This window comes from Sebastes umbrosus, chromosome 16, assembly GCF_015220745.1.
Source record: "Sebastes umbrosus isolate fSebUmb1 chromosome 16, fSebUmb1.pri, whole genome shotgun sequence".
NCBI classification, from domain to species: domain Eukaryota; kingdom Metazoa; phylum Chordata; class Actinopteri; order Perciformes; family Sebastidae; genus Sebastes; species Sebastes umbrosus.
Window position 1 is genome coordinate 17,978,297 of NC_051284.1, and position 20,101 is coordinate 17,998,397.

Genomic DNA, 20,101 nt, shown 5'->3' on the forward strand with positions numbered 1-20,101 from the left:
GGCTTGCATACTGCAAAATGCAACCGGATGTACTAGGACATCATGGTATTTTTGGCATACTGCGTATTAGGACATACTAAATCTTTCTGGCATACTAAATAGTATGGTAGTATAGTATGGGTATTGGAACGCACAATGAGTGGCTGTGTCCGAAATCGCATACTATCCACTACATACTCAATATGTGTACTATTGTTCAACATACTTTAGTGTGAATAAACAGTAGTATGTATCTTTTCGGACGCACTGAGCAGTTGTGTTTACATCGTCACTTCCTGAGAGCCTCCTTGCCGGTTGGAGACGCGAGACCTGTGCCAACCTCATGTGACCAAAACAACGGTGTGTGAGAATCAAAGTCTGAATTAATTTAAATTATATATATTAAAGTTAGCAAAGAGAAATCTTATACTTACACTTAAATTGAAGCGTTATTGACATTACAGAGCTGTCCGTCAACGTCTGTTAGGAACCTTGTTGTCACTACCGCATTGCATTGTGGGATATTTATGCCCCTGTAGTGTCCATATTTCACCGGAAATAGTATGCAATTGGCGTACTATTGGTTTCATACTAAGGTTTCGGACATACAGAAAAATCTCACATACTGTTCTAAGCGTACTAAATGGCATGTTAGTGTGGAATTTCGGACGCAAATTTGTGTGTTGTTGAAAGACCCTATTCTCCCACAATGCAATGCACAATGGAAACGTTGAAGCTGCTCACAACTGGAAAACATTCAAATTAAAAAAAAAAAACGTACTATTAAAAATTTGGAAAAGAATTGTTCACTGGTAAAGTAAGTAGATTTCTTTCATACTAAGACTACAGATGAGTATATACTGTATACAATTAGTTGGTAGTGTGAGACACATTGAGACACAGCTTGCATTTTTGTCAAGGTCGAGAGGACCTAAACACTACATACTTTTCTTTACAGCATAAAATACGAGTTGGTTACCGTAAACATTTTGTCCTTCATGTAACTGAAGTGTTAGAGGGATTTAAACATGGAGTGAAGGATGTTGAAGAAGATGTCTGCAGAACTTAAAAGGTGAAAGTAGACAAGCGATCTTTGCGTAACTTAAGAGGTGTCGGTGTGCACCTTGAAGACTGAAACCACTGCTACCTGTTGAAAAATGAGCTGAGGACACTAAGAAGATTGGACTCAGGATAAGAGACTCTCTCTCTTTTAAAATCCGTATTTTACAGTTTGGACTGAAAAATATCAGCTCTCGCCTCATTTCCTTGAAGATTCTGTACCAGCTGTGATGTATTGTCACATCTGAATTTATTTAATAAAGACCTCTTCCAATAATGTAAACTCCCTCTTATGTTGATCTAACAGCTACTGAACTAGTGCACCCAAACATGGAGAGCTAAATCCCACCACAAGGTGGCATCATAGATTGATGTAAACTGAAATTTTATTTCCAAATATTTATTCTTGGCTGAAAAGATTTTCTACACTCGTTTTTTTTTTTTTCCAATGGCATACCATTTTTTTTTTCAATAGATACAGTTTATACATAGTTTGTACAATAACCAATATTCATAAAAGCAGAATTTTACATTGTGTACATTATGAACAACATACCTGTACATGGGCAAAACAGTTACACCTTGGCCACAAAAATCACTCTTTTCAGTCTCCACACTAAGACTCAATCAGTATCTTAAAACCAAAAAACACAAAACCTGAAGCAAATTCATACGGGCTTTTAAAAAGATCCAGTTAAAACACATCTCGGTTAAGATGCATTTTTCTCCAGTTAAGTTAGATCACAGCCCACGCGTCTAGACACAAACAACAACAAAAACATCAGGGTAAGACAAATGAGGGATTAACAATCACTTCACTTTGGCCACATTATAAATTAAGTTGGCGCCTTGAATTGATAATATAGGCAGAATATTTCAAATTAACATTGTTAAAAAGACTTCATGTAAACTTTGCCATGCCTGTGAGCATTGTTTGTAAATACTTCCTGTAGCTGCAGCAGGAAATTAAAGTGTTCATTAATAGTCATTTGTAACAGCAGAAAGTGTCCGCACATGGACATTTCTCACTGGAGGGAAAACTTCTAAATGCTGTCAAATGACCTCACTTCCCAATTGATATGTACTTAATAATGACACAGTGACAAAACCTAAGGGGTCTGAGCCAAATTCAAGAATCATCATGATCACTATTGATATGAATCCTTGTGCTTCATGCAGGGATGTTTCTCAAATGACTGGATTGGCATTAATAAAACACACATCACTGCAATCAAACGAGCATTAAATGACACTGAATGAGAACACTTCAATTTCCTTCTTACTAAAAGAAAAATAGTCCTTTCAACTTTACAAGGTAGATTTAGGCACTTTGTCTTGACAAAATATTTTTAAAGTACTATGATTTTGCTCAAATACAGCACTCCAGAGTTGATAAAAAAAGGGATGAAAAATGAGTATAAAATTTCCAGTTTTACTGTCGACTCAAAAACCTGCCGTCTTTCTTAGCTCATAAGCTAAAATGTATTTCTGGAACCTGTGCAATGTGTTTCTACTTCGCATCAATCCAGTGTTTAACAAAGACCAATCCCTCTTTGTGCACAGAGAATATACATTTGTGTTCTTAGCAGGTGTTTTTGTTGTGGATAATGTTCAGTGGGGCTTTTTTAACATGAAAGTTACTCATACCAAATAGCACAGCTGAATCACATTAGCGTCATTCTGTTGAATATAAATCTATATTCTTAAGTTAAATGCAGGGACAAACCCCCCCCTGTCTGTACCACCACAGGCCACATGATAAAGTTAAAATCCATCTGGGCTCCGTAATGATATTTTTCTTCATTCCTACAGAAATGTCCTTCATTACCAGAACCAATAGTTACCAAACAGCAATCCAAAACATTTAATTAAAAAGTGACCTTTGTCAAATGAAAATGCAACTGTTTTTTTTTTTTTTATACATATCCATAATAAAGTTTTTTTTCAATGCAGCTTAACATTGGTTCATTATGTACAGCAAAAGTACTGTAAAAGTGCTGGGCTTTATTAAGCATGTAAAAAATAATATATATAATACTGTTTAGAGGCAGGTCATAAGTCTTTATGCTCCTTTGTGTGGTATCGCTTCTTTCTTGTATATCCACACATCATTCCTTCAGCCTTGCCTAATTTAATACTTCACCAAACACGGGGGTCCGCCACATACCGACCGCTACGGTGAACAGATTCACACAGCGGCTGCATCGTCACAGTGCAGTTTGGCATAAACCCTGGAGCGAACTCCATCCTACTATCACCTGTGATGGCGGTGTACACCGGGGGGGACGAAGACGAGCCACTTGTGCTCATATAAGCCTGGAGTTGCGGAGGTACTGGATGATGACCTTGTAGATGAAGGTGTACTGAGACAAGGTCTGAACCATTATCATTCTCTGACTGCGCAGCTTGAACAGGTATTTTGGGACATCCAGCGTCTGAAATAAGACATATTTTTTTAGTTTGATGGCAAATCAAACCAGGAAAATATACACAAGCTGAGGTCATAACTTGGAAGAAGCTGTAGTGCAGAGGTTTTATTTCAAGTGAGGACGTTACCTCATTGTGCTCCAGACAGGCTATCATGATCTCAGACAGGATGACCACACCGGTCCGTCCCACTCCAGCGCTGCAGTGGACCAGCACAGGTAGGTTGGTGTTCTTTGGGTCACTGATGCTGTTTGTGTGTCTCCTCACAGACTGGATCTCCTCCAGGTAGGCTGGAAAAAAGACAAGACTGAGGTTTAATTAGGTACACAATAATATGAATATAGAGAGATTTGGAATATTTACTAGGGCTGTCGATCGATTCAATATTTAACATGATTTTCCATAGTTAATCGCATTTAATGGCACATTTTTTATCTGTTCAAAATGTACCTTGAGGGGAGATTTGTCAAGTGTTTAATACTCTTATCAACATGGGAGTGGATAAATATGCTGCTTTATGCAAATGTATCAATTCACAACACAAAACAATGACAAATATTGTCCAGAAATCCTCACAGGTACTGCAACCTCTGAATGATTGATCGTGTTAATGCGTTAAAGAAATTAGTGGCGTTAGTTAAAACGATTTTTTGTTAACGCGTTACTATCTATTTTCTTTTCAAGACTTCAAGGAGATCATCTTCACTAGTTATCTTAATTTCCTGATCTTTCCTGATCTAGTATTATGTGGAATGAATGTTGCCATCAATGCAAAACATAAATCAGACGTTCAGTCTTCCACGTAGATATCTGATCATCAAAGCATGATGACCATAAAAGGATAGACGGATACAGATCCCACTCACTGAGGAAGCCTTTCAAGTCCTCAGGACACCCGTGGTCAGGCCAGTCTGTGTACTGCAGGTGCCAGACAGTCCTCTCTTGGCCCGTCAGGAGGTGTTTGATCTTCAGCCCCGTCGTGGCGTAGCAGCCGGACTCTGTGCGGAACCGTGTTGTGATCTTGAAGCGGCCGTACGTCACCGTGTTGTGTCGTGAGCCGAGTCGGGGCCAATACCGGAAGCTCTTTTCTCGGCCGCTCTCCTGAAGGAAGCAGATGACGAACAAAAGGTAAGTCTGGGTAATGATGAGGAATGACTAATGTGGAGCAGTAAATATGAAATCGACGCACCTCTTCGGCGGTGACCATGGCGATGATGGAGACACCCTGTTCCCACACCATCTGCCAGAAGTCCGGACACGTGTTCGACAGGGGACCCTGCGAGGCAATGTAGCTCCACTCCTGACAGCCTACTGACATCTAATGGGACGGGAGACAAGATTATTATAAAGTCACAGGAGCTCAGTATTTCTTCTAAAAACTGAGATTGAGAAAGGAGAAAGAGCAGCAGTAGAGAACTTCTATTGTGTCAGAGACTTAATAATGAAGGAGTGAATGTGACTAAGCAACACCCCTGTATGAGTAGCATGTCTTCTACTCATGAACAGCTGGATGTCTGGATATCAGGGCGGAAGATAGACGCAATCTAGTAGATGGGTGGAATCATTTGCTTGTGTTTTATTGAATGCCGTAATTCAGAATTCAGTTTGTTTGTCACGAGGAGCACTACTCAGCATGTGTAAACAGTTGTATACACAAATCCGGGGAAATACCGGAAGTGAACAAGTCGCCATTACTGCGGTGGCATCTCCCTACAATACGCACACGTTTGACAATTTTCTACTTTTACCTTTACTTTTTTATGTGACGTTACTTTTGACAAAGTCTCCACATCTGCGGTGGTGCCACAGAATAAATTAACTCAATCAACTAACTCTGCCGTTATTGTGACATATAACATTAGTTGCTCTAAACAGGGCAACCTAAAGACCACAAAGTAAACATCATTAATCGGTCGACATCACAAACAGAAGATGTACAAAGTATCTGCTAACCGTGTTAACTGGTGACTCTCAGTCAAATGCGTCGTGGTTGCTCGTAGTGACGACAGTTGTTGAAAACACGAACAGTACATGTAGGTGTCCTCGTAAAGGCCTTCAATTTGACTTTAATCCATTTTAAATACATACCCATCTGTGTTTATTATCTATACCAACCAGTTACGCCAGTTACTACGAGCATGAATACGGCTGGAATTCACCAGTTAACACGGTTAGCAGACACTGAGTCACTACGACTTGCCACTGCAGAAATTGCGGCGCCGCTGGATAGCAGAACACACAAAGCAGCCGCTGGATTCGTCTATAACGTCTTCGGAGGAATAATAATGCACAACTTCAGTTATTATGGGAATAATTGCACTAATTAATTTAATCTGACTCTCTCAATTGCTGAATTTGAAGAAGGCCATTCTTATTTCAAAGTGCTTCCATTGTTTTGAAATGTCAGTGATGAACTGATGGTGTTTTGCTGCATGTCAAAATCTGTGTTAACTCAAGAGGCAGACAGATGTGAACAGCTGTTCCATCCAAACAAACTAAACCAGACAGGATCTCAAATCAAGAAGACAGTTGTCCATTAATAAAATCACTGTTAACTCACTAAGTCTAAAGTAAAACTATAGTATATGGTGATAAAATAAAAGTCAAAACATCTGGTTTATCACTAAGGGAACTCTATAGAAAATATGGGAATACAACAGGAGTTTTCCCTTAGTGTATTCAGGAGGCTCTAACATGGTTTTCCCTTTGTGGTGCATATTGGATTTTGTCATTATTGCCCAACCCTAAATTCATAGAAATAGATCAGAGAAAAACTGCATTTTCAGCAAAACTGAGTCTTGACCTTACTGATGACAAAGTCATCCGCACTGTCTGGGTGTGTCGGTGCTTTATCTTGATGATGAAACAACATCACGCACAAGAGATACGTATTACGCATCTCTGCATAACTTACTTTAATATGTGATGCATTGATGTATCCTGTGTTGTTCTCTTTAGTGGGAACCAGCTCCACTCGGGTGTCGTCGTAAGGCAGGACGTCCTGGAAGCGGTTTTTGTCTCCGCTCTCTGGCAGCAGGGCGACAGTGCATTCCCCTGCTGGACGACGCTTCGGGATGCTCTCGTACTCTTTCAACAGCTCTCCCCGCTCCATATGCTGCTCCAGCAATTTACACTAAGACATACACAAACAAGGACACAGTAAATACATCACTACCATGGATAATGCCGTCCTGGATCTTAAACAAGTTAACCTCATTTTGACTTCCTTAGCCAAAATCTATTTAATTTGATAAGTACCCTGATCTTTGGTCAAAATTGAATCAGCAGTGATACTTTGCATGACACATAAACAAATTTGGATTAACAATTATTATGAGGGACTCTGATGCACAATCGGCGGCTCGTTTGTGCTTTACTTTCTATTAGAGTAGTTTTACTTTCTATTTCTGCAGAAATTTTCGTGCCTGCCATAAGAGGCAAGACTTGCCAAACCTGTAAAAAATGGAAATACGTAGCACCACTAATTATTTTTGACAGTGTCAAAACACTAAAATGAGATGTATTATTATCGTTTTGACAAAATTTGATCTGCAGTAGCTACATTTTGTGCATGATGAATAGATGGATGACATAAGGAGATGGAGTCATACAATAAATGAAAGGAGCATGCAAACAACTACCGTGTGTAAAAGTGAACACTCAATGAACTACTAGTTTGTGTACTGAAATAAACTACATCTTTGGTTGATAATTCTTGTGTGTACGAGACATTTGGGAATCTATTGTATGCTCACAGATAACAAAACATAAACAGTGACAACTTAATTTGCTGAAGAGCTAATTATTGTTTTGTGTCTGCAACGTATTTTCACTAGCAAAGCAACAAGCATCAAGATTAACAAGGCTGACTAGTTCAACTGTACGTTAACGTCTGGAACAGGAATATTGACTAAGACTTTCTTCCAATGTAACCTACATAACAAGGCCTCACCTACCGGGAGCTTAATAATACCCACACAACCAGCAGCTCCTGGTAATGAGCTTTTTTTTGGCCATGGACAAGTCATTACCAATACACAAGCAACATGTAACAAATCTCATATGCTCTCATATTTGCTTTACAAACCCTTCTGTCAAGAAGCAAATCACTAACAAAATCAAAGACTAAAGCGTCCTACCCTCTCGTCATTAGAGAATCTTTCAGGCTCATCCTTGATCTCTTCGTGCATTGGCTGCCTGGAAACTGACAGGCCATTGAGCTGGGCCACCTTCAGAGGGCCCATCTTCTTCACCTCTGACCTGGCTCCTTTCTTCATGCCCTGGTGTGACAACAGAACGGAGACTGATTAAAAAGTGAGGATGATTGTGTGCGAGCCTCGCAGTAAGTATACAAGAGGGGAGGGACAGCGCAGCCTCGCTGGGTGTTTGCTGAGTGAATGTCACCTATCCGGTTTTCCAAGGTAGTCCAACCACATTCTTTCTTTCAATACGTGTCAGAGTAAGCTTGTTTGCGTCATTCAAAGCTAACCACTGAAACTACCTCTCTTACAGTGTGCGTGCATACTCATGTGATCTTAATATGAAGCAATAGACATGTCATGCTACTGAGAAAAAAACAAGTGCCTACAACCCACTATTATAGAAAATAATAACATGTGCTTTATTAATCCCTCAAGGGCATCTCGGTGCCCAGGAGGCGAACTAGCACTTCTTCAGCTACCAGTCCACACTTGGTCCATGCGGGGACTTGAACCGCCTACCCTTCAGTTCCCAAGCCAAGTCTGCACGGACTGAGCTACTGCTGTGTCTGGACAAGACACAGGGAGCAGTTCTTTGGTGGAGATGGGTTCTCTGAGGTATTACAGTGCAACTACAGAGCAATATAAAGCTGGAGTGTGACTGAATGTTGTGCATGTATGTTAATAAATTAGAGTAAAGCTGCTCAAAAAGCTGAAAACATTAACCAGCTGCTAAATCATCAATCTTTCTTTCTTGCACATTTAAAGACAAACATATAGACATCTTTAGATAGGAAAAATATGATATCTCTCAGAGATATCATGGAGAAATATCTCCATTTCAAAATGTTAATTAACTACTGCACTATGCTAATAATGTAATGTAACTGGGAGTAGGACTCACCGGAGGTGGCAAACCTTCTACTGTTTTCTTCCCAGGAGGCACATCAGACACAGGCCTCTTCTTGAAGTCTTTTTTAGTCTTCTGCTTGGCCTGGCCGCTCAGGTCTCCCTCAGAGACCGAGGGCATAATCCTGGGCTGGCGTAAATCGGACCGCATGTACAGAGGCTCACCCTCCTGGATCAGGTGGTGAACCTTGTAAGTCAAAGAGCTGGCTATAGAGGGGTCAAGAGAGGAGCCTATGGGATATGCTGGAGGCGGCTCTATGGGTGTCTGTTGCTGAGGCGTCAGAGAAGAGAGAGATGTCAAGCTGCGGTGCTGTTGTGACGCCTGCTCAGGACCAGCCGCTGCTACTACATCCTGAGAGAGTGGAGTGTGACGTCCACTGTCGTCCTCAAACTCCTCTTCTTCGCCGCTACTGTGAACCAGCATGGTGGCATCTGAAAGGGACTTTTTGTGTCCATACTGCACGTCCTCCTTTATGCCACCCCTATCCGCTGTCTTTGTACGTTCCAAAAACACGTTGAGCTGAGAGCCCTGAGAGCGACCGCCGCGCAGCGCCGGAGGGGGCGTGGCAGCTTCAGCCGCCGAAGAAGACACGGTCCGCTCTTTGACCCTTATCCCCTCGAAACTGTGTGCTAATCCAGCGATCTCAATGGAGTTCCGCTTCTGAGCGTGGTATGGGTGTCTCTGTGGGGGTCCGTAGTAAAGAGGCTCCGACACTTCCTGTAAAGAGTGGGCGACAGGCAGGCTGTCCTCTTGGAAAGTCTGGACAGAGTGATGCACACGCCTCGTGATGATCAAGTCTGGGTTGCTGCTGCTGACATACAGGTGACGCGACAGGTCAGGTGTGCTGTTGGCAGGCCGAGGGTGGGCGTATGGGTAGGGTGGAGGTGGTCGGTACACGTGTGTTCTCATGATGTTAGGGGCTGGATACTCCTGTGCCTGTTGTAACTGGACGTTAGTGAGCTCCGGGACACTAACGGCCCCCACTACGGGCCTCCTCTCTGTGGGGTAGGGGTATGGAGAGGGGCTGTGGAAGCTCGAGCCGAGATGGAAGGGATAATGATAGTGTTGGGCTGCTCCGCCATGCTCCCCCCTGATCTCTGGCTGGCTGTAAACTAGAGGGTCTGGTCTGCTGTAGGCGTACGAGTTTCCAATGTTCAGGTTTCTCATGGAGTGGCTCTGCCGGTGCTCTTGAGACAAAAGCATCCCTCCTCCTGCTCCCCGGTTCTGCTGACGCATCACCGTCTCATAATCGGGAGTGGCGCGGTAGGAAGGGGGGATGAGAGCGCTGTGGCGATGTGAGGGGACATAATCCGGCCTGGTGATGTCACTAGTGATAGAGGGGTTGGAGGACATGGGCGAGGGCTGATGGTAGTGCTGGGGATTGGTTAGAGAGCTGGTGCTGTGGGCGCTGTACACACTGCCGTTACGTAAACGCCCTCCGCTGCTGTATTCCAGAGGAGAGCAGTCCAGGCTGGTCTGGGAGTGGTAGTAATAACCGTTCTGACTGTTCATGTACAGGTTGTCTGTGGGAGAACAAATAAAAAAAGACATCCTAAAATGAGCAATGGATTGTAATTACAAAACAATGCAACATTAAAATTCAGCTGAAGACAAAGGAAAAATTGCATCATGTAATAACTTCAAAATTAAAATGTTATCCCATGCACTCATTTTCAGGTTCCTAGTTGCAAGCCACTCTCTATGTAACGGTTACCTTGTGATGATGTGTAAGGCTCTGTGAAATGACCATTGTAGTGCATCTGTGGAGGGGGCATCATGTAGGCCTGAGGCTTTGGCTGTAAAGCAACAAGAGGGATTCAGTTACGGCTCATATGATCCAAACACTGTCCGAGAGCAAAGAATTAAATATAACTGTGTGGTGATGCACCCCTAGATAAAGATGTGAATATACATCATGTGATGCAATACAAGCCAGGAAATCAAAATTTGAAAAGTGAAAAAATGAGTGAGCATGGGCATTACCAGAGATATTCTAGTAGAGGATCTTCGTCTGACTGGGTTGACGACTGGCTGGGTTTGGCTGGTGGGAAAAGAAACGTTGGTCAAAAAACGTTGACCTAACCCAATAGTGCTACAACTAACAACGCTTCTTCCAATACCTTACTTTGCCATTTTGTCATTTAACTTTGAGAAAGCACACACAGCAAGGTGCAGACTTCTCCAGTACACCATGCAACATTTCTGCTGAAGCACACCAGCAAGCACGGTGTAATGGAGAAGGGTTGTACGATGTCTTTTTAATTTTGATTGACTTGCATTTAACAAAACTCGGAAAGCTTCTCCATGTTAAATCTTGTCTTAAAGGAACAGTGTGTAGGATCTGGCGGTATCTAGCGGTGAGGTTGCAGATTATAACTTCTCCTATGTGCCAAGCGTGTATGAGGGCTACGGTGGTTGATGAGAAAACGCAGATGGCCCTCTCTAGAGCCAGTTTTTGTAAGAGTAGAGTGCTTAGAGTGTGTGTGTGTGTGTACGTGGGAAGTGAGTGGTGAAGCAAGAGAGAGAGCACGACGGCGACGGGAGCGAGTAACGTTATCGACTCCGGCCCAAGTAGGAAAAAATTAACAGTGTTTGGTTTGTCCGTTCTGGGCTACTGTAGAAACATGGCGGTGCAACATGGCGGACTCCGTCGAGAGTTTCCGCAGATATAAATGGCTCATTCTAAAGTAACGAAAAAACACAAGGTGATTATACACTAAATTAAACACACTTATTAATATTATATTCCATTTCTGCCAATAGATCCCCCTAATTGTTACACACTGGTCCTTTAACACATGGAGCCAAACAAAAACTAAATAAAACTTTAACTACTTCTAAAATAAGAAAATTTTGATCTGGAAATATCTGATCAAAGCAAAAGTAAATGAGTTACTGTGACAGATACTGAACAACAGATTGTAATTCAAAGACTTAAAATGATTTCATTTCAGTGATTATGATCCCCTTTAGCTTCATCAAAACAGAAGCTATTCTTTCTCTGGTCAAATCACACACAACAATAACTAAAAAAAAACAAATATATTATTTCCTTTTACATGGGTGAAAAGTCACTACATGCTTCACAACCCACGGCCCATTTCATATATACAGTAGAGAGTCTGTTCGCTTTGGCACAGTTGGCAAAACAACCAGGAAGGGATGGGTGTTGGCACCTGCTTGATAACCACACTGTAGGCGGTGGCTGATAGTGTTGCTCACCCCTTATTAGAAGGCAGAGAGGGACGAGAGAGCATTGGAAAGCGAGGAAAGGATAGATTGAGAAGGGACTTCTGGGAGCCCTCAGAAGGCAGGGGGTCACACTCCTCTCTGAAGAGAGAGGAGGACAGGAGGATAGAGGTGAGGCTACACCAAAGAGGAGACACATGCACGAGACGACAAGGAACAAAGAGACAGGAAATAGGCTAGACAAAAAAACAAAAAAAACACTTACAGGCTACTCTTGTTAATCTTATAAAACTTGAGCCTGGCCAGACACATCCGGCACACATATTTGGAGGTTTCCATGTCTTCCTACAAACAAAAAGAAGAAAAATCATTAGATGCTGAGACAATTAGTACAGAGGTGGTGTTTGCTCAGTTATCTCAAAGCCATTCCTGTGTGTGCCCTCAAATACTTCTACATTGAGTTTCGGCTAATGGTATGTGACTTTATGACCAACACATGCGCAACATATCCAAACAACCCCAGTGACAGCCACACCCATTGAAAAAACATAGGTGCATTGTTCAGACTGGCTGATGGTAAGCTCCAGGACGACGGCAATTTCTAATTTTGCTAAATCTAATTAGAGGCTGAAATGTCCCAGGGGATGGGTAGAGAAGAGACGGTGCAACGGCAGCAGAGACTTACGGTCTGGAACTGGACACTCTCCTCTCTGTTGGCGAGCTCCAGGACAAAGAAGGACCTGTTGTGACTCATGTTGTTAATTTCATTCCACCTACATAGCCAATTTAAGCAGAGAGAAAGAGGGGGAAAAACACATGATGTCACGGCGGTCACAAAACCATGAAGCATTTTTAAAAGGGGCTGTGGCACTGCTTTAACAACGCGTAATAAAAACTATACCCGTGGGAGTCAAAAAGGTATCTAGCACTCATAATGGTATGTACTGTAGGTAGATACAATGTACACTTACTCACTAGACTGAGAGATAATGCTCCCACAGACCGTATCAGTTAATATCTACCTGACTCATTTCCTCTAGGGTCACAATCAGGTCTAGAAAGCATTAAGGAACATTAAAGGAGACAACTTCACCTAAAAAGAACTTTGAGCTGTGCCACAAAACTCAATCTATACTGACATACAATTACTGCTCAGTCACAATTTATCAGACAAAGCTTTTATATTTAGATCATATTTCAGGACTTTCAGGAATTGCTTTAATAATCAAAAAACTAAACTTACCTATATAAAAGAATCGGCCTGCCATTTTTATGCTTTACAAAGATGCCATCGAGGCAGGATCCCATGGAAACATCTGTGCCTGTACTGTCCTATTTTGATGAAAGGGGAGGATAAAGACCAGAACAGAGCAGTCAGCAGAACAGTCTTTTAGGTAAAAGAATCCAGACAGACAATACGCAGCTTATGAGTACAGATTCTAGTAAGATCAACGTCATGTTTCTTCTACGTTTAGATTGCAGGCTGGACCTCGTAAAACCTACCTTGGCTTGATAGCTTTCCTGGCCATAGCCTTCCATTTTCTCCACCTCCTGCATGTACAACATCTCTGCCTCTGGGGCTGACAAACCCCTGAAAAAGACAAAAACGGCAACAAAAACACAACGATACAACCGTCAAAACCCACTGAACCTACATAAAACAACAAGACAGGAACACTAACAAGCAAAGCAATGCATAAACTTATGGTATAGTCATTCAAAAAAGTCATTGTGCAATCCAGTTTGATGGCTTATATGTGGCCTTGATGAGATTATACATTAATCCAGATGATGACAGATAATAAAAAGGCAATTAGATTAGCGATAGATTGCCTAGATAGATGCAAAAGGACTGTGTTTGTCTGTTGATCCACACACAGAACAGGCCGACTGATGCTGAGAACACCTGATGCTCACCTGAAGGACTGATAATGAAGAGCCACTTTCTGAGTGGCCTCTTCCAGCACTCGCTCATCCTGGATCCAGTCCTGCAAAGACAAGAGTCGGGATTGATACAATGCTGGTATTAAAAAAAACAAATGAACACAGGACAGCTGCAACATTTTTCATTTTGCATGTTGACCATAAAAAAATAAAATGCTTACAATAGGGAACAGCGCAAACTTCTGGAGGAACTCCTGGGAATCATATCGATTGAAGTCTCCAAAGTCAGCTGTGGACACAAAAAGACGCTAAATGAGTCAAGGCATACTCTGCATGAAACTGCTCTCTGAATAAACTATTACATGTACTTTTCTGCATTTAGTACAAGGCAAAATAAAGAATTGCTGGTGTAATGCCTTTTGGAAAGCTGCAATGCACGATGACAAGACAAACTAATTTTAGGAGAGGAGGGGCCCGTTTGGTAAGAAAGGGAATTGCTTCAGCGTCTGACAACGTAGAGATCCAAAACTGTTACCAGCTTCAGGCTGCCTGCTGGCAACATTCACAACTATGCTGGGTATCCCAGGCATCAGCACTGCTCAAAAGCTACAACTGCCCTTCACACCAAAATATCCTAGCCAGGGAGAGAAAATAGGAACAGCACATTTACAGCACAAATGCAAAGTTTGCATGGCAACTCAAGCAGTGACTAAGGGAACTTGCAATATGATTCTATGGGCTTTTCTTCAAATGCACACATCGCATGCTGGCCAGTCATTTGACCATGGCTGCAGCAGTAAGTGATCTCAGCGGCTCTGCTATGCTAACACCCAGCCCAGTAAGTTGCAGTGCCTGATATAACTTTGCCAGCAGCGTTTGAGATTCTTCTGGCTGGGCAGAAGTTGGAGGACGAGTTCACATTAACACACACAAACACACCCCTGACAATTTTAACAGGCTAATTTAGGTTTAATGGTGCTTGTTAAGTGCTGTATATTACAAGAATCATGAAAATGTTCTTATAAACCCTTGGATAAGTGATTGAACAGAGGTTTGAAAAACTACTGTAAGCCGCAGACACAGAGTATCAAAACGAGATGTGGTTGTGGCAATCTATAGTTCCCTTTTTCCTAGCTGTGCTTTGAGAAGAAACTGAGTTCTGGATGCAAAAACAATTTTTCTCCTGCAATGATGGAGATTAAAAGGTAACTGTTTGAGATTCACTAGGCTTATTGGAGTTCACTATATCCCTAACTCTGTCAAACTTGCAGGGGTTGGGAAAAAAAAATAACTGGCACAAGCCTCCTGTCCAGAAAGCATTGAAAATAATTTTAATGCTTCCAGTACAACAATTTTGATGTCACTTCAATCAGATTTATGCCAAGAAACACCATGCTTTTTAAACTGATTGACTGTTTTTGTTGCACGGCTAGTATAGTACATCCATATTACCTTGCACTGCCAGGCTAGCTAAACGAATAGCTTGTTCTAGTGAGCATGAGATCCTGCCTTCCAGAACATCCTTCTTCAGTTGTAGGTAATACTGATATCTGTGGAGAAAGAGAGGGTTACTTATGAGTGGAGAATAGACAAGCAGCCAACAACCAAATAGGACAACTTTGTTCAGGTTTGCAGAAACAGCTGAAAAGTCATCACAGAGCAAACCTTCTCAAATGCAGCTGTATTAAAATAACTTGATAACATACACAACATAATATTGATTCATATTTGATCAGCGCTGCCTAGTTTGACCGTTTGGTCAGAGTTCGCGAGTGGTTGACAGCAGGCTATCATAGACAGCAGACCTCAGATCAGCCCTGACTGCTTTATTTCCTGCGGTCTGTGAAATCTGGGTAAGAAGACATCACTATAAACTGGCATCTGGGTCAGGGGCTAAAAACAAAAACTCAGTTGCACTAAACTTTGCTTGGCGCAAATTTCATAACTAAAATGTATAACCTTTTGACTGCTATTTCTGAAGATAAATAGTCACTAAGCTAATAAGCTGAGACAAGACACCTCATGTCACTGATAGAACATCACCTTGTAATCTCCTGTTGCAGCTGGGTGACACTGGGTATGTAAAACACGACTCCAAAGTAAACGGTGGGCTCCAGCCCGTACTTGTCCAGCTGCTTTTTCAGCGGCTTCTCCAAGTCGATCCATCTCTGCTGGTTCTGCTTGTTGAAGTACCACAGGCTGAAGTATGTTATCTAACAAGCAAAGAAAGCAAGCACAAACATTACACCCAAACGACGCTGTGATCAAGGAAACTCTAAGACGACTTTCATATCTTGCAACAACAATTTAGGTTTTTATTATCTGTCGTAAACTAGAAGGAATGCACACTTACCAAAATATATTACATATTAAACTTTAACGATTTTGTGTGACTGCTTGAGATCAGTATCTCCAGTTTTGTGACTTAGTGCACAAATCTGCAGGTCTTCTCCTAATTGTTTACATAACATTCAAAACATAGCTAGACCTGAAAACTCAATCATTACAAACCTCTCTAGATTTATAGGCTGTTGGCACTCCCTGTTCAGTCTTGTGACTGCCTGAACATCTCACAATGAACACTGGTAAGAGAAGTAACCTCTAGGCTTTCTGTTTATTTAAGACAATTTAGCTGAAAGAGGCCTATTGTGATTTGATTTGCAGCCACTCTCAAACCACAACCGGAAAAAAAACTATTTTTTATGTTATAATCAGGTGAAATAATAATGACCTGGAGCAGAGAAATAACAACACATAAAACATAAAATTAGGGCATCTAATTTCTTTGAAGGTTGCCTGCAGTACAATGCAGCGGTTAGCAGCGGTTGAGGTGTGACAGTGAACTTTGGTTGTTTGATCACTGAAAACAAATATCAGTACTAGTCTTAGTAAAAAAAAATCTCATTCCTAAATCAATTATCCTGCATAACCTTTCTACCACAGACTGACTGAGGACCACATGATTGCATGAACAACCTCTGTGACATCAAAAGCAAACAATACGGTTATCACCCTATGCATACAAGAAAGAACTTGTATGCATAAGAAAAAACTGTTAACGAGGGTGGAGGCCTGTCAGTAACAAATGAAGCCTTGCTACATTATGCAGCAAAATAACAGTTCAGACTAGGCCAGATCGCCTGTATAATCAGCGGTTTTTACTGTTGATTTGCGGTGCAACTGGAAATGACAGCATCTCTTTCAGCTCATGACCAACAGGTGGTTTTCACTGTGTGACCATAGTGACCTAATGCAGTCATGAAGCTCAGTACATTATTCAACCCTGACTCACTGAACTACTCCCTGACCATGTTGTCAATGCTCTGTGAGAGCTGGCACTTCTGTTTGAATGAAAATGTCAAAACATGTATAATATGTTTGATAATCTGTGTCTAAGTTGGTTACATACATGTAATATTAGGGCTGTCAAAGTTAACGCGATAATAATGCAAAAATCAAGGCTAAATAACGCTCCAAACTTGCTTGAAAAACTGTCAGGGCCATTTTCAAAGGGGTTCTGACTCAAGATATGTGAATAAAAATGTGTTCTACGGGTACCCACGAGTCTCCCCTTTACAGACATGCCCACTTTATAATAATCACATACAGTTTGGGGCAAGTCATAGTCATAGTTATGATTTGAGCATATTTTTTTTATGTTAAATGCAGAACCTGTGAGGGTTTCTGGACAAAAATTGTCATCGTTTTGTGTTGTTAATTGATTTCCTATAATAAATATACACATATGTTTGCATAAAGCAGCATATTTGTCCACTCCCATGTTGATAAGAGTATTAAATACTTGACAAATCTCCCTTTAAGGTACATTTTGAACAGATAAAAAAATGGGCGATTAATTTGCAATTACTCATGGACAATCATGCGATTAAATCACAATTAAATATTTTAACCAATTGACAGTCCTAGTAGTAATTAATGTAGAGAATGCAATTGACACATTCCTAAATCATATCATAAACAGGACAGAGATGTGATGAGTAAACAATGATGAACTGGTTATTTCAGTTTTCTGTTGTCCTGCTTAATAGTTCCTTATAAGAATGTGACCAAAAGACAACCTTGAACTTGTGGTGAGTTAAAAAAAAAAAGGTCTATAAGAGAGAACAATCAGCACTTGTATTGCATGAAAAACACATACATACCTCTCTTAACTCAAGTCTCTGAGCAACTGCCTCCAAACATTCCTGCCCGGTGCTCTCCACTGAAAGTGTAAACTCAACAAACTCTCCATTGAGCAGCTGAATCCGAGTGACAAGACAGCTCTTGCTTGAAACTGTATACCTTCGAGTCCTTTTGAGTTTTAAGCCAAATGGCAAGGGCATGTTTTCACACTTCTTCTTTCAAGAGGGTGGTGGTCTTCACTTCAGTCCAGAGAAACTATCCTCCTTGCTGTGCCCCTCTGATTCATCATCATCATCAACAGACAGATCTGGGGGAAAAACACAAGAAACCTCTTAATACATCTCCAAAACACTACAACTCACAAGAAAGTCTAGTGTAGAATCACAAACTTGGAAAAGGAGGGGGATGCAATTTTCATTTCATTTCATAATTTATTTCGATCATGTAGAATACAAAAAAATAAAATAAGAAATAAAAGAAAAAGAATGATCATACCAACAAGTGGACAGTCATAAACAAGTAGTATTTACATACAATGAAAAGCATAAGAAAAATAAATTGTCAACACTTGATGCCTTGATTTACATATTCACTTCTCCATAAGTTAATTATTAATGATTAACCAGCTTCCTTATTGAGCCATACATATACTCTAATTCAATTTTAACTATAATTATTATTATTTATAATTATTCTAACTATAATTATTACCTTTAATCTGTTTCATACAGAAATATAAATACTGATATAATTATCCTTTATCAAAATATACATTTGTTATCAATCCAGAATACCAATTCATTACTTATAATATAACTTAATCACAATACCAATTCGTTACTTACATATTAATCTAAATCATATTGACTATCACAACTTTAGTGACCATACTCATCACTAAACAATATGTTAGGATACTTTTATATAATCCTCACACCCAGTCTGTCACCCTGAGACCAGACAAACAAGACTTAACCTTTAAGTAATCCTCTTAAATGCTGCACATTTTGCTTTAAATTAACTTGCTACCAGTGTTTCCATTTCTCTAAAAGTTAACACTGAGGAAAATAAATAAAAGGAAATATATAGAGACTTGCAGCAGTTTGCATTAGGCTGCTTTACCTGTGTAATAAACATTGTTTATAATACAATTATAAGCTATTTAAAGAGTTTAGATTAATCCCCTTCCAGTGAATAGTCTGATCCCAAACGTTGACAAGAGCTACCTGATTCAAAACGCAGCTAACTAACTTTACTACATCCATGTATTACACTTTATCTACGTTATAACTTCACTAAACACAGCGTTACTTAACTTCAAAGAAGTTTGTTCACAATATTTGACACTAACTAGCTACTTTTCATTTCTACCTTTAATACATCCTTAACTTTAAACCGTAACAACTAGCGGTAAATTAGCTTAGCATATGTTCCAGCGAGTAGACGGCACCCTGTTGGGAAGCTGACGTCGCCGGTAAATATTTTGGGAAAAAAAACAAACGTTACCGTTAAACCCCCCAGATGCTTTGATGAGTAGCCCAACTCTAGGATTCGGTCCTGAGGTTATTCCGCCACATCAAAGTCAATGGGATTACTCCACTTTTGAGATATTTATCGGATATTACAAGCAACTCATGAGTCTAGTAGTTTGTTTGTGGATCAAAACTAACGTAGCACCTCCATGCCTCTTGGTTCTAGTGATGTGTGGGTCGCGAACGAGCCGGTTCAAAGAGCCGACTCTTGTAATCGAACGATAAGAACCGGCTCCCGTCCGAGAGCCGTTTTTTTCTTTTTTTTTTCTTTAAAGGGACTATTTGTAACTTTCAGAAATGCTTCTTAACAGCGACACCTATGTCCGTGAAATCAACGAAAGTCAGCGTCGGGCTCGCGCTTGCTCACTCTAAATATACCTGAACGAGCATCGCTCAAAACAGTGAGGCGACACACGTCAGCTAAAAGCACAATATCACTCTATATTTCAGCTGCTTGGCAGTAATGTTAGCTGACCAGACGAAGGTCTCTCCATGAACATGATTTAGATCTGATCCTAGTGTTGGCTTTTCCTGCCTAAGTGCAGGCTGAAGCAGCGGGGCTCTGCAGTGTGTCTCCCTGCTCTCTCCGCCCGCAGCCGGAGAGAGCAGAGGAGACACCGGCACCCGGTCGGTAACGAGAGGGTAACATAACTATCTGAAGAGCTCCGTCACTTCACAAGACACGGGAAAGCTCTGTTGGTCCGGAGGAACTGCAGCATTTATTTCTGCACAAACATCCCCTGTGCATTCACTAGATATTCTCAGAGCTAAACTAACTC

The 20,101-nt window shown here is 41.0% G+C and overlaps 1 protein-coding gene across 2 annotated transcripts; it reads right to left on the reverse strand.

Annotated features, from left to right (window-relative positions):
- Positions 1 to 1,470: 1,470 nt before the first annotated feature.
- ptpn21 (protein tyrosine phosphatase non-receptor type 21) lies at positions 1,471 to 19,492 on the reverse strand. 2 transcript variants are annotated; one of them, XM_037746339.1, is made up of 20 exons: positions 19,297 to 19,492; positions 17,811 to 18,097; positions 15,691 to 15,860; positions 15,100 to 15,197; positions 13,869 to 13,936; positions 13,681 to 13,751; positions 13,267 to 13,354; positions 13,007 to 13,095; positions 12,449 to 12,536; positions 12,029 to 12,108; positions 11,797 to 11,904; positions 10,558 to 10,615; positions 10,289 to 10,370; positions 8,569 to 10,097; positions 7,605 to 7,745; positions 6,380 to 6,598; positions 4,655 to 4,783; positions 4,332 to 4,566; positions 3,595 to 3,755; positions 1,471 to 3,473 (listed from the first exon to the last, which is right to left on the reverse strand). In XM_037746339.1, exons 2-20 carry the CDS (start codon positions 17,988 to 17,990, stop codon positions 3,345 to 3,347), a joined length of 3,723 nt encoding a protein of 1,240 aa, XP_037602267.1. In that variant the 5' UTR covers positions 17,991 to 18,097; positions 19,297 to 19,492; the 3' UTR covers positions 1,471 to 3,344. The 2 variants fall into 2 exon arrangements, with proteins under 2 accessions (XP_037602267.1, XP_037602268.1); XM_037746340.1 differs by lacking the exon at positions 11,797 to 11,904.
- Positions 19,493 to 20,101: the final 609 nt, after the last annotated feature.

Coding starts and splice junctions, on each gene's coding strand:
- ptpn21 (XM_037746339.1), bottom strand. CDS start 17,990: ATGCCCTTGCCATTTGGCTTAAAACTCAAAAGGACTCGAAGGTATACA. Junction 4,784..6,379: donor TCAATGCATCACATATTAAA/GTAAGTTATGCA, acceptor CCGTCCCATTAG/ATGTCAGTAGGCTGTCAGGA. Junction 3,474..3,594: donor CCTGTCTGGAGCACAATGAG/GTAACGTCCTCA, acceptor GTCTTATTTCAG/ACGCTGGATGTCCCAAAATA.